This window comes from Phacochoerus africanus, chromosome 9, assembly GCF_016906955.1.
Source record: "Phacochoerus africanus isolate WHEZ1 chromosome 9, ROS_Pafr_v1, whole genome shotgun sequence".
NCBI classification, from domain to species: Eukaryota; Metazoa; Chordata; class Mammalia; order Artiodactyla; family Suidae; genus Phacochoerus; species Phacochoerus africanus.
In genome coordinates, this window is record NC_062552.1 from 26,029,038 (window position 1) to 26,044,080 (window position 15,043).

Here is a 15,043-nt window from a genome sequence, read left to right on the forward strand (position 1 = left end):
GCAATAGGAGTTAGGAACAGATCCCCCTTTACTGTCTGCTGTTTCCAATAACCACTACTATGCTCCAAGTCATAGTTTTCCAGCCCTCTCCAGCCTCGGGAGTGTTGGGGGCTCACTTTCCCCCCCGACATGTTCTGTGCAGTACCACGCCAGGGGTCCCCAACTCTGGGGCAGCACTGGCCACTTTGGATGGAGGACACTGGAGGAGAAGCCTGAAGCTATAAGAGGTTTTTGTTGTTGTTGTTTTCTTTTTACAGGCTGCACCCATGACATATGGAGGTTCCCAGGCTAGGGGTTGAATCTGAGCTGCCACCAGAGGCCAATGCCACAGCCACAGCAACACTGGATCCAAGCCACATCTGTGACCTACGCTGTAGCTTACAGTGACTGCGGATCCTTAACCCTCTGAGCAAGACCAGGGATTGAACCCGCATCCTCACGGAGACTATGTCTTAACCTGCTGAGGTACAACAAGAATTCCAATAGGAGGTGTGTTCAGAAAAGATCTCTCGCTCAATGCTGCCAAGATTCAGACCTTCCTCGGCCTGACAGAGTACCTTCCCTTTAGGTGACTTATTGTCCCTTAAATAAATTCCCAATTGTCACAGCACAGAGGCATAATCTGCCATTAACTTTCATTATAGGGTATTTCCATTGATTTTTTTTAAGATTTTTATTTTTTCTATTATAGTTGATGTACTCCATTGAGTTAACATGCTTCAGGTAGCTCCTCTTCTAGAAATTGGATTGGGATGGAAGAGCCTATAAGTCATTACCCTTTATGCACAAAAATTTGATTTTTTTGGTCCTTTTTGTTTGGTTGTGAGTTTGATTAAGAAGTTCCTTTTCACAGTGAGGTCCTATTGCATAGCAAAGGGAAATATATCCAGGCTCTTGGGATAAGACCTTGATGGAAGATAATATGAGAAAAAGAAAAAAAAAAGTATGTATATATAACTGGGTCACTTTGCTGTACAGTAGAATTGAACCCAACATTGTAAATCAACTACACTTTAATAGAAAATTATAAAAAAGAAGTTCCTTTTCATCTAATGAACAAAGCGTCTCCTTTCCTGGACCCTTTGCAAGAGTCTTTCCTTTAGCAACAGATGAATCATCTCAAAGGATTTTTCTGATTGGCTGCAGCTCAACTGATTTTAAATTTTAATCAGTCAGACCCTAGGACGCCCTGCATTCTCTTTGCTTGTATTCTTGTCCGTCCTGACCCACCATAGCTCTACCGACCCTCATCGAGGCATCTAAGGAGAAAATGACCATACTTGGGGTCCCAGTCCTAGGATTTGTCATCACCATCTTGAACCTTCAGAAATCATGGGCTATCATAGGTAAGTTCTGAGAGAATCTAAGCGAGGGGTAGAAAGTTCTGAGAGCATCAGAGATGTGATGCTCTGGTGAACATTTGCAAGACAGTCTTTGGAGTGAAAGAGAAGTGTGATGGGTACTTATGTGGGTCTAAACCTAAAATGATAATAACTTGTAGTTGAAGGAGTTCTCGCCTCCCCACAAACTGAAGGAGACCAAGTTCAGATTAGAGGAGGAGAACTGAGTTGTATATTGATAATACCACTGACTTTGACTTCAGCCAGAAGGGAAATAGTTTCTGGCAGGATGAACAAGGTATCTCCCCGCACTTGAATTTTTCACTCTGGGAAAGTATTAAAATTTAAAACCTCACTTATCTTTGTGAGGATTAAATCAGAAAAAAATATGAGAATTTCCCGGCACCTGTTCTTAGCGCTTTTTGCCGTGGTAGCTATTTTTTGGCCTGTGGATCCTGTCAGCATATTGGGAGCACAGATATTGTATCAAAGAGGGCTAGAAAAGAAAGTCACCGCAAAGCAGCCATCGAGGAAGGAGGAAGGGCAGATGTGCTGCTATGAATTGTATTTCATTTTCTGCTTCTTGGGACAGTGGTAGCTCCAATTACAATGGATCTTACAATGATCTTGGGTCACTGTTCCTTAGTAATGTTCCTGGGAGAGTAGAAAAATGAGTAAAGAAGTGGAGAGTCTGATATTATTCTCTGCCATCTCCAGAGCAAATATTGTGCCGTTGTGACCCCCAAAGAAGGTGGCAGGTCAGTCGAAAATAATTAAAGTAATAACTCAGCTCCAAGACCTGCAATGACAGTGGTAGGTTTCTGTTGCCCATATAAGAGCCATAGATGAGGAAGCTTACCAGGAAAGACAGCTTCCCTTAGAATGGAAAGAGGCAGTTAGTGTGTGCGTGTGTGTGTGTGTGTGTGTGTGTGTGTGTGTGTGTTTATAGATGCAAATGCTAAGAAAAAAAATCCCTCCATTTATCAATACACAGTTGAATTTAAAAAACCGCCTCTCATATACGTGCACCACAGAGGCAGCATACTCTTCAACTGTAGTTTTCTTATTTCAAGTCGATTATTCTCCTGGATTTTTCTATCAACCGTAATAGAAGGACATTTTCCCATAACGACAGATTCCATCAGAGAACGTTAAGATCCAAGGGAACATTGGCAAGGTCCATCCAAATGTAATCCTTCCCTCAGAGGTGTACACGGTGTGGGGGTGGATCCAGGAAGGCGGGCCTTCTATGTCACAAGGTCTCAAAAGTCTCAAACTTAATCACGTGGGTGCCATAAGCTCCAGTCATATAGTCCATGGGTCTCATCTTTAAACACAAACCTTTCTGACCCTAAAGTACTTGCTATAATCCTGATGTTATACCAAGAAATTACTTTAGTCTCATTGAATCTTTCTTTAAATGTTCTTTTTATTAGAGTATAGTTGATTTATAGTGTTCTGTGAATTTCTGCTGTACAGCAGCGTGACCTAGTCATACATACATATATATATTTATATATATTCTTTTTCTTATATTATCTCCCATCATGTTCTATCCTAAGAGACTGGATATAGTTCCCTGTGCTGTACAGTAGGAATTGCTTATCCATTCCAAATGGAGTAGTTTGCATCTACTAACCCCGAACTCTCCATCCATCCCACTTCCTCTGCCCTCCCCTGTGGCAACCACACATCTGTTCTCTATGTCCATGAGTCTGTTTCTGTTTCCTAGAGAAAGACAAATGCCATATGATATCACTTATATGTGGAATCTAAAATATGGCACAAATGAACCTAGTCTCATTTAATTTTAAAAATAAAGCCAACCTGGAAGCAGAACCACAGAAGAATATAGTGGGAAACACACACGCTCAAGATCACTAGGTAAATAAGTAGCTAAATGAGAGTTCAAGATTTAATCTGACGCCAGAGGTCAGAACCCAGCACATGGAGAACAGACTTGTGGTTGCCAAGAGGGAGGGGGAGGGAGGGGGAGGGAGTGGGAATTTGGGTTAATAGATGCAAACGATTGCCTTTGGAATGGATAAGCAATGGGATCCTGCTGTGTAGCACTGGGAACTGTGTCTGGTCACTTGTGATGGAGCATGATCATGTGAGAAAAAGAATGTAAACATGTATGTGTGACTGGGTACTTGCTGTACAGTAGAAAATTGACAGAACTCTGTAAATCAGCTACAACTGTAAAAGTAAAAATCATTATATGAAAAAAAAAAGTGTTTCTCTCTTCTTAGAGTTACAAAGCATGCCCATGCTTCTGGCTTGAGGATATTTAATTCCTAGATCAAGAGAGTAAGAGAATATTTCTCTTTGAGGAGCTGCTGCTGGATTTCTAACAAGGGAATCATTTCACGGACAGTCACATGGAGTAAAATGCTTCACGAGACTCTGGGTTTTCAGCCTCATTTCCTTCATCCACCCTCTCTACACTGTCCTTTTGCCTCTGCACTCCCAGCTCTGTCCGCCACGAACATCCCTTCCTCAGGCTTCATCTTCCCCCTCATCTGTAGGCTCCATCACTCTTCCATTCCACCTGGCCCTCCCCTTCGCCACCTCCTGCCTCCACGTTTGTGTCTCGCATCCTGGGTTCTTCTTCATCGCCTTCTCTATTTTCCACCCTCATTCCTGCTCTTGTCTTTTCAGAGAATCACGTGATCATCCAGGCTGAGTTCTATCTGAGCCCTGACAAAACTGGCGAGTTTATGTTTGACTTTGACGGTGATGAGATTTTCCACGTGGATATGGAAAAGAGGGAGACGGTCTGGCGGCTTGAAGAATTTGGACATTTTGCCAGCTTTGAGGCTCAGGGTGCATTGGCCAACATAGCTGTGGACAAAGCCAACCTGGAAATCATGATCAAGCGCTCCAACAACACCCCGAACACCAATGGTACCTGTCTCTACTGCACTCCTGGACATGGGATTTAGAGCTTTAAGTAGATGTTCAGTTCTTTGCATTATGTTATTGTGACTTACTTTTCCTTCCAGGGGCCTAATCTTGCCATAAACAAACCCCAGATTCTCATGCCACCATCCCAAGAACCTCATGAGTTTGCTCCTTTCTTGCTGTGCTCACATCTTGTCTCTGCCATCCACTGTCTCTCATAAAGTCGTTGCCCTGCATCCATGCCAGGGGGTCCAGAAATGAAGCCCTGGGCTCTCTCATCCCTTAAGCTTGGTTTCTGTCCAAGGGGGCGGATTTCAGAGCTAGGTATTATCTGGGACCATGGCATAGACTCCAGGGCACAGTGTCAACTGCGTTTTCAGCCTTGCTGGGAGGGTGCGAGCCAATGCTAAACAGGGAAGGCTAATTTCCGTCACCTGTTCTCCCAGTACCTCCAGAAGTGACTGTGCTCTCAGACAAGCCTGTTGAACTGGGAGAGCCCAACATCCTCATCTGTTTCATCGACAAGTTCTCCCCGCCAGTGGTCAATGTCACCTGGCTTCGAAATGGCTCCCCTGTCACCAGAGGAGTGTCAGAGACAGTCTTCCTGCCCCGGGAGGACCACCTTTTCCGCAAGTTCCACTATCTCCCCTTCATGCCCTCAACCGAGGATGTCTATGACTGCCAGGTGGAGCACTGGGGTTTGGACAAGCCTCTTCTCAAGCACTGGGGTAAGAACCATCCCTCAGTCTCCTTTGCTTCATGGTTTTGTCCTGTAAGGCCTGCCTGTGCCTGGTCCTTTGGGATCCTGAGTTCCCTGTTTCATAGCAGCTGCTCCAGTTCTCATCCCTGGTCTTGTCCCACTGATCAGCTTTCCACACTTCCAGTTGTAATTCCCGTAATACATCGTTCTGTTCTCTCTTATCTAATTGCCTAATAACAATTCTTTTGACTAAGTATTCTCTATTTGGCCCTCAGTGCTCTTCCCTACCGTATTTATTACGTCGGTGCTCTGCTTTCTTTTTCCCCAGAGTTTGAAGCTCAAACCCCCCTCCCAGAGACTACAGAGAACACCGTGTGTGCTCTGGGCCTGATTGTGGCTCTGGTGGGCATCATCGTCGGGACCGTCCTCATCATCAAGGGTGTGCGCAAAGGCAACGCCACTGAACGCCGAGGGCCTCTGTGAGGTGCTTGCAGGTGGGTTTGGTGTAGTCAGAGGGAGACATGCATGCAATGAGCCAAGGAAAGGAAGCAGAGTGGAGGAAAGGGCATCTGGTGCCTTTAAGGGAAAACGATGCCAGAGGTCACGGCTCTTGATTTTTCTTGGCTGAACAGAATCAGACATTGGTGTCATCTGCTATCCCAAAGCCTCACAGTCCTACCTCTTTCTCTACATGGGTGCCTAAGACCACACCTTCTGTCTTGGAAATTATCTCCTGTACTTCAACGAATTGTTTCACATTAGAATACCATGTCTTAAAATCTGGGACGGTCAGCTTCCAGATTTTTTTTTTTTTGTCTTTTTGCCTTTTCCAGGGCTGCTCCCGCAGCATGTGGAGGTTCCCAGGCTAGGGGTCGAATCGGAGCTGTAACCGCCGGCCTACACCAGAGCCACAGCAACGCGGGATCCAAGCTGCGTCTGCGACCCACACCACAGCTCATGGCAACGCCAGATCCTTAACCCACTGAGCAAGGGCAGGGACCGAACCCGCAACCTCATGGTTCCTAGTCAGATTCGTTACCCACTGCACCACGACGGGAACTCCAGCTTCCAGATTAAGACGCTTTCTGGTTTATATTTCCTGAGACAGGACCTCAGTTCTGAAACATTTGCAGAGCTTCACTCATTGGGGTTTAGGGTAGACTCAGGGTTTGAAGTGGGAATCCCTTGGAGACCCACGTCTGTGTTTGTGCCTCCATTCTGATAAGCAGTGTCAGAAGCTCCCGGAGGAAGTAAAGCAGGGTCTGCTCATTCAGGCTCACCTGGGAGGGTAGGTAAGAGCGGTTTGTGTTGGAAAGGTTGCCTTTACTAGAGGTCAGATGGATATTGAGAGATGTTTCCTAAGTCAAAGGATTAAGAGTGAAGAGGAAGGAATCTGAAAGTAAGAGCTCAAAATAACTCCATAGTAACTTTATGTTTCCTGCTACAGGGAATGGACTTTGTTAAAGATCAATGAAGATATTTCCTCTTGAACAGCTTTACAAACCCAGCGATACTCCAGCTGTTCACCTCCGTGAAGACAACTCTCCTTCAGCACTTTCCAGCCCTGAAGCCACTCTAAGTGTTGATGCCTTCTTTAATCTTCAAATTCTAACATCTGGTTATTCCCTGTTTGTTACCCCTTCTTGTGCTGGCTTCCCCTCCATTTCCACGGCCTTTTTATTATCACCGTGTAATGCCTTTGGAAGAGATCCCATAGGATCCTTTCTCTGCTATGAAACCTTTCGAATGTTCTATGGAGGCATCTACTGTATACTTATTACTTGGAGTTTCTTCTGTGATTTTTCTGAATACAATAAACTTTGAGTGGGCCTTAGGTGGAGTTTTTGGTGTCTGAGCCAATTCTTCACAGAGACTGAGGAACATATGTGATGCTTCCATCCTGAAATATCTGGATGTCGAATGTGTCTTATAAGCTCTGTAAGTACTCAGAATTATCCACGTTCACTGGGGCTCAGTCTCATTTTGAGGAGCTGCAAGCGACCCAGCCGCTGTGGTCCAGTCCTCATCTGGAAAATACTAGAGTAGGGTTTATATGTTGAGAGATGATTTCGCACCAGGGTCGTAATCTGGTTTGGGTTCTTAAGCCTCCAAGTCACTGAGATATTTCGATCTTCAGTAGAGTGAATCTCAAACCCTAAGGTAGAACTCTGATAATGGGTGAGACAGATGGTGGGGAGCAGATGGTGGTGGAGTGGTGAGTAGAATAGAGGAGCCTCTGTATATGACAGGATTTGCACATCAATACCATGCATCTTAGACCTAAGGAGGCATGAAATTGGACACTGAGGATTCACATTACCCGCTTTTTTAACATAGACTGAAGCTAATTTTTATTACATTGAGGTATAATGGAAATTAAAATAAAAATGCAAAGTAAGTAGATAACATGCTTAGTAATTATAATATTCCACATATTATAAATTCCTTTATTTTGCTTCAAAATTTTTACAGCTTATTGATAAAAATCTGAGAAGTAAAACAAAAACAAACACAGATCAAGGCAGCATGACCTTGAAGGGCAGCAGAATACGCCACTTCAAAGCATGCCTCTTTGGTGGAAAGATTATTTTGAACTAATACGGTGGTTTTAGATAATATAGATTACTTGTTGGAAGAGCAAGGAAGAGTCTGTGCCATGGCAAATTCCTCCTCCTGTACCTGATCCACACCTCTGGAGAGGTTTCAATGGAGGAGAATTGAGAAGAAATAGTCTACAGATATGGAGGCTCCTCATGCACTGCTCTTAGGACAAGCATCCAGGCTCCTTTGTTGTGGATAGATTATCCATATAATACAGATAGGTGGTCACTAAAGAATATGTCACAATTTTTTTTAAGGGACTTGGTCACAGAGACAAAGCTAACACCCTTCCTTCCTCCTCTCTGCACTCACAGTGTGTACTTCTGTTGGGTGTTCCAAGCCCAAACCACAGGAGGGCTCAGCACCTTCGTTCACAGTATCAGAGCTGCTACCCATGAGCCTCCAGGGAACCACAGACCCACCACACTGGATGACAGGAGAGGTCCGGGTGCAGGGAAGCAGGCAAGTGTCACTTAGTGAGCACTAGGACCCTCCCCCACCCACATCCCAAGTGACACCAACTAAGGGACTCATTTCCTGTGCTGGGTGATCTCGAGATGGAGAACCAATCAGCATCGGAGATGGACCACATCATCAGGCGCTGGTCAGAGACTCAGTATGAAGCTTCTCTTCTGAGACTTAGAATTTTTTTCATAGAGAGGATGGGTTTTTTCTTTGTTTTCTGTGCTTTCTATCTCTCTCTCTCTCTCTCTCTCTTTTCCTTTGTCTTTTTTAGGGCTGTACCCATGGCATATGGAAGTTCCCAGACTAGGGGTCAAATTGGAGCGGTAGCTCCCAGCCTATGCCACAGCGACAGCAATGCCAGATCCAAACCACTTCTGTGTGTATGTTTGTACGCTATTTTTTATTTTCGTCTTTTTTTTTTTGTCTTTTTAGGGCCGCACCTGTGGCATATGGAGGTTCCCAGGCTAGGGGTTGAATCAGAGCTGTAGCCACTGGCTTACACCACAGTCACAGCAATGCTGGATCCTTAACCCACTGAGCAAGGCCAGGGATCAAACCCACAACCTCATGGTTCCTAGTCGGATTCGTTTCTTCTGCGTCATAACAGGAACTCCTCAAAACACTTCTGCAAGGTACACCACAGCTATGGCAATGTCGGATCCTTAACCCACTGAGTGAGGCTAGGGATCAAAGCTGTGTCCACATGGATACTAGTTAGGTTCATTACCGCTGAGCCACAATGGGAACTCTTGAGAGGATTGCTTTAATTTAGAACCCGAAAGGTGTAATACAGGTGTATCTGAAGTATTTTAACTGGTGTGACCTGATATGACAGAATTATATCTGCTGTTCAGAGTATAGTCTGTTCTGCCAGAAAAACCAAACGAAATTGAAAGGTAGTCAATAACTTAACCTGATTGAAAAAGGTTTTCAGAGTTGTCTCCTGATGCCGAGTTAGTGGCACCTCCAGGATTCACAGAGAGCAAGAGGCTTAGAGGAGATGATCCACGTAGAGCTGAAGACAGTGAAGGCACCTTTGCAGCACTTAAACCTAGCAGTGTGATGAGGCCAACTGTGCAAATCGAAGTAGGTGGGGGACTGAGAAGTCGATAAAGGACTCGAAATACACCTTAGGCACAATAGTTCTACTTTAGAAAAACTAAAATTTTATGTGAAAGGTGTTAAATTCCTTATTCCTGCTTCCCATTTGAATTTCTTCTTTTTTTTTCTTTTTGGTGAAATGTCCTCTTATTTCTCATCTTCTCTTGCTTTATCCTAAAAAGAGATGTGAGAAGATGTTACTAACGAACACATTACAGAGTGTTCAGTATACAGAACATATGGGAAAACTATGAATTATATCATTTGATGTAATAGTATACATATAATTCTACTTTTTATTAATTTTATTAATATAAATATAATATCTCAGGTTTAGAATGGATTTTAAAGGACGAATTTCAATCTAAATGTCTTCATTCACTCACACTCCACCCCAGTCATTTTTTAATGTGTCTTAATATCCCCAGTAACAATACTCACTATGCTACAATAAAAAGGACTAAAATTTATTGATCTATTTTTGTTACTTTTTACCAAGAATTATACAAGGGCTATTTAGACATCTATTTTAAATTTAATTCTCACATCATCTCACTGATTTAAATATCCTTTTCATCCCTACAGATGGAGAAAATAAAGAGACAGAGTCTAAAAACATTTGAGGATACAAGACTTGTAAATGGTACGAACCTTGGCTCCAAAGGTGGAGCCAAGTTATATGTCACTCAGACCCCACAAGCTCAGAAATTGTGTCATAGCACCTCACATTCAATTTCTGAAGAAAATAGTGCACTAATATTGAAATAGTTTTTATCACTTTTTTCATGGATATGCCTATCAATAAAACTACTCCATTTTAATAGCTGATAGTATTTTATAAAAATTGAGGCTACTTCAGTCCAGCAGATCTAGTTCCTCCATAAGATTCCTTTCATCACCACAGTTACTCTGCTCTAGAAATTACAAAACTTGCATTGACCTTATGGAATGACACCCATAACTCCCCACAAGTCTCTGTCTCATTGAAGAAAAGTGACTTTCAATTTCCCAAATCTAATCTATTTTTCTCAATCATTATTTCAGATTCCTCAGCATAAGGTGGTGCAAATTTGACCATTTTGAAATAGAATAAAAATGATATCTCCCTTGCTTTTGAAAAATATATTTCTATTAATGTGAAAAATTTTAAATTTCATGGAAATGGGAGTAGAAATCGCTCTTGGCCCTGAATTAGAGAAGAAACTTTGTTCCAAGTGTTCAACAATAATTCAGTACTACTGGAAGTTGTACCAGTGTAATCATGAGAATATCAGCTTTAACTTGCAAAAGACAGAAGTCATAATTTACTCAGAATTAACAAATTGTGACATGTGGTAATCTGGAGACGCCAAGCTAAGATTCATCTTAGATTATAGGATAAAAGGAATGGCAACGGAGTTTCTCAGGCTAGGAGTCAAATTCGAGCTGTAGCCTCCAGCATACACCACAGCCACAGCAACACGGGATCCGATCTGGCTCTATAACCTACACCATAGCTCAGGACAATGCCAGATCCTTAACCCACTGAGCAAGGCCAAGGATTGAACCCACAAACTCATGGTTCCTAGTTAGACTCATTCCCAGCAGCACTGGATCCTTAACCCATTCAGCAGGGCCAGGGATGGAACCCACATTCTCATGGATACTAGTCAGGTTCGTTAACCACAGAGTCATGCCGGGAACCCCCTTTTTTTTCCTTCTTTTTTTTTTTACAGTCTCTGCTCTGTAAAGACTATGATATGCTCTGCAAATCTATGGTTGCATGAGACCATAGATTTGTACTTATAGAAAACACAACACTCTTGAGAATGGCCATAGTAACATCAGAGGCATAGACTTTTGTTGAGCAACAGCAGGTTGAAATTTATAGTTTTACAGAATGTCTTGAGTCCCACCGATTGTCACAGAATAGGACTCATTTGTAGTAAGCCTGAAAGGTTGCAATCAATTTGAAAAATGGGTTCTAAGTTATCAGGAAGTCAGCATAGAATGACTGTCCCTTGTCCAAGAAGTCTAGATGTATTCTCTGTAGTTTTCAGAAAGCTAATTTGAAATTTAGTGAGAAGCATGCTGGTGGTTCCTCAACTGAGGAAGAATATTATTATCAAGAAATGGTGAGAGTAAAGCCAGCATCATGGTAGAAGGAGATGGTCCTTTTGTCTGTCTCTTTTAATCTAAAATCAATGAAACATCCACAATTCAACCACAGTGCCTCTGCCCAACACACTAGGTCACTGGAGAATTCCACGTCTAAAGGTGGACTGGAACACACAGAAAAGATGAGCTGGGGGAACAGTAAAAATGGTGCTTGGAATCCTGGACCACCATCCCCAGAGGCCGAGCCTGCAGCCCTAGAGAACCCAGCAGCTTCAATGGAAGCAGAACACATGACTCCTGCCTCCTCACCCCAGTAGAGCCTACAGCTACAGGGAACTGGGCAGAAGAGGAAGCTGGCCTGCAATCCGATTCCTCCAATCACAGATGTGCCCACAACTGAACCACCAAGTCCCACAGCTAAGGTGCCAGCAAAACCAATAACCCAGATATGGCAGAAGCACCCACAACCCTGGTCTCCCATTACCCTCCCTTCCCCTTGCCCACAGTGGTGGTGTCTATGGTTCCTGAGACCCTGGATACCATAGAAGATTGACCTGACTCCTTTAAGAAGGATACTGTAAGGATAATGATCTCAAAAAGGAAGAAAAGAGAGCAGAGAGTGTATTTAAATATATAGTAGCTGAGAAATTCCCAATCTGGAGAATCAACTGGATAGACAAGTCCGCAAAGCTAACACCTAACTGCTTCAATGCAAATAGACTTTCTCCAAGACACATTATATAAAACTCTCAAAAGTCAATGACAAATAAATATTGTAAGGGGAGCCAGGGAAAAAAAGATGGTAACCTACAAAGCACAGCCCCCCATTCAGCTATCAGCTGATTACTCAACAGAAATTTGTCAGGCCAGGACAGAGAGAAATGACATACTCCAAAAATATTGAAAACAAATAAGAAGTGTCAGCCAATCATACTCTATTGAGCAAAGTGATCATTCAGATATGAAGGAGAAATAAAGGCTTTCCCAGAAAAGCAAAAGCTGAGGGAGTTCATCAACACAGACATGCCTTATAAGAGATGTTGAAAGGGCTCTTCTACCTGGACAAAAAGGCAATAGTACACAAAACTTTGAGGAAGGTGATAAATAGAATCAGAAAATTGAATTTTATATCACAACCGATTTTTAAACACTTTATTATATCGTAAAAGTGAAGAAGGGTGGGACCAATTAAAATATAAGTATTTCATGTGGTATCAAACTTGCAACATAAAAAGGGATAATTCGAGACAACAAAAGCATAAAAGGGGTAGAGGAAAAGGATGGAACCTCTGCAAGCAAATGAAGATATGGTGCTATGAGCAGAAAAAGGACTAGTTTATCTATGAGTTGTTTTCTACAAACCTCATGAGAACTATAAAACAAAAATCTAGAACAGAGACATGAAACAGAAAAAAAAAAAAGGAAACGAGAAAAACCTCATGCAAAACCGAAAACGGCAGACAGAAACACAAGGAAAAAGAAACAACGGAGATATAAAGCAACAAGGAAAAAAGAAAAGATGAATTGTCAGTTCTAAGTTCTCATTATCAATAATAAACCTAAATGTAAATAGACTTCAAGTCAAAAAAGGTAACAAGAGACAAAGATTGACATTATGTGTTGATAAAGGGGACCATTCATCAAGAAAATATAATAGTTATTATTAAGAGCATCAAAATATATGAAGAAAGTATGAACATACCTGAAGAGGAAAATTGACAGCAACATAATAACGGTAGGGGATTTTAACATCTCACTTATATCAATGGATAGATATCTAGACAGAAAATCAACAAAGAAACAGAGAATTTAAAGAAAAAAAAACATTAAACAAGATGGATTTTAAATATTGGTAAAGACATTCCATCCAAATGCTTCAGAATACACACTCTTCTCAACTGCACATGAAACATTCTCAAGGATAGCATATGCTAAGACACAAGATGAGTCTCAATAAATTTAAAAAGATTCAGATCACAGCAAGCACCTTTTCTGATCACAGTGATAAGAAAATAGAAATCAACTACAAGAAGAATCGTAGAAAAATCACCAATATGCAGAGACTGACCAACATGCTACAGAATAACCATTAGGTCAATGAAGAAATCAAAGCATAAATCTTTTAAATATCTGAATATAAGTGAAAATAGAAATACGAAATATCAAAACCTTTGGATGCAGCAAAAGAAATACTGAGGGACATTTGTAGTAATACAAGCCTACCTCGAGAGACAAGAAAAACCTCAAATAAACAATCTAACCTTACACATAAAGGAAGCATAAAAAGAATAAATGAATCCCAAAGACAATAGAAGAGAGCAAAGTTTAAAGATATGAGTGGAAATAAATGAAATAGAGACAAAAAATACAACAGAAAAGGTCAAAGAAACTAAGAGCTAGTTTACTGAAATGATAAATAAAATTAACAAATCTTTTTTTTCATGTACAAGTTTTTATTTCTTTTGAGTACATGACTAGAAGTAGAATTACCCAGTCACATGATAATCCCATGTTTAACATTTTTTAGAAATGACCAAGCTGTTTTTTAAAATAGCTGCAATATCTTGCATTCCAACCATCAATGTACAAAAGTTCCAATTCCTCCACATTTTCACTAACACTTCTTTTCTTTTTTTTCAATTGAAAAATGGACAAAAGACCTGAATAGACATTTCTCCAAGGAAGATATACAGATGGCCAAGCAACACATGAAAAAAATGCTCAACGTCACTGATTATTAGAGAAATGCAAATTGAATCTTTTTTTTAATTGATAAAGACTTAGCCAGACTCACTAAGAAAAAAAGGAAAAGATCTGATAGATAAAATCTGAAATGAAAGAGGAGAAATAACAATGGATACCACAGAAATACAAAGGACCATAATGGATTATGAACACTATATACCAACAAATTGCACAACCCAGAAGAATAGATAAATTCCTAGAACCATATGACCTTTCAAAACTGAATCATGAAGAAATAGAAACTCTCTATTTTTTATAGGCCAGCCACTAGTACATAGATTGAAAGAGTAATCCAAACATCACTAATTATTAGAGAAATGCCAATCAAACCGACAATGAGATATCACCTCACACCAGTCAGAATGGCCATCATCAAAAAGTCTACAAAAAACAAATGCAGGAGAGGCTGTAGAGAAAAGGGAACACTCCTACACTGCAGGTGGGAATGTAGGTTGGTGCAACTGCTAAGAGCAGTGTGGAGATACTTTAAAAAACTAAATATGAGAGTTCCTGCTGTGGCACAGCAGGTTCAGAATCCAACTGCAGTAGCTTGGGTCACTGAGGAGGTGTATGTTTGATCCTGGGTCAGGCGCAGTGGGTTAAAGGATTTGGCATTGCTACAGCTGTGGCATAGGTCACAGCTGCAGCTTGGATTCAGTCTCTGTCCCAGAAACTTCCATATGCAGCAGGTGCAGCCATCAAAAAAAAAAAAAAACTGAATATAGAACTACTATACGATCCAGCAATCCCACTCCTTGGCATATACCCACAAAAAACCATAATTCAAAAGAGATACATGCACCCCAATATTCACTGCAGCACTCTTTACAATACCCAAGACATGAAAGCAACCTAAATGTCCATCCACAGAGGACTGCATAAAGATGTGGTACATATATGTACAATGGAATATTACTCAGCCATTAAAAAGAACATCATAATGCCATTTGTAGCAACATGGATGGACCTAAAGATTATCAAACTGAGTGAAGTAAGACAGAAAAAGACAAATATCATATGAGATCACTAATATGTGGAATCTAATAAAAATAATACAAAAGACTTCTTCACAAAACAGAAAGACACAAAG

At 41.4% G+C, this 15,043-nt stretch overlaps 1 protein-coding gene and 1 long non-coding RNA gene across 2 annotated transcripts; both read left to right on the plus strand.

Annotated features, from left to right (window-relative positions):
* Positions 1-1,175: 1,175 nt before the first annotated feature.
* Positions 1,176-6,784, plus strand: LOC125135491 (mamu class II histocompatibility antigen, DR alpha chain). The gene is made up of 5 exons (XM_047795714.1): positions 1,176-1,346; positions 4,002-4,247; positions 4,691-4,972; positions 5,273-5,438; positions 6,392-6,784. The coding sequence occupies exons 1-4, from the start codon at positions 1,271-1,273 to the stop codon at positions 5,425-5,427; spliced, it is 759 nt and encodes a 252-aa protein (XP_047651670.1). The 5' UTR covers positions 1,176-1,270; the 3' UTR covers positions 5,428-5,438; positions 6,392-6,784.
* Positions 6,785-9,690: 2,906 nt separating this feature from the next.
* On the plus strand, positions 9,691-10,232 carry LOC125135492 (uncharacterized). Its single transcript, XR_007136974.1, has 2 exons — positions 9,691-9,754; positions 10,156-10,232. It is a non-coding gene; the product is annotated as an uncharacterized LOC125135492 (long non-coding RNA).
* The last annotated feature ends 4,811 nt before the right edge of the window (positions 10,233-15,043 follow it).

Excerpts from the sequence above, each read along its gene's own strand:
- LOC125135491 (XM_047795714.1), top strand. The coding sequence starts at position 1,271 with ATGACCATACTTGGGGTCCCAGTCCTAGGATTTGTCATCACCATCTTG. Across the intron at positions 4,248-4,690 it reads CAACACCCCGAACACCAATG|TACCTCCAGAAGTGACTGTG; the intron begins GTACCTGTCTCT and ends CTGTTCTCCCAG. Across the intron at positions 4,973-5,272 it reads GCCTCTTCTCAAGCACTGGG|AGTTTGAAGCTCAAACCCCC; the intron begins GTAAGAACCATC and ends CTTTTTCCCCAG.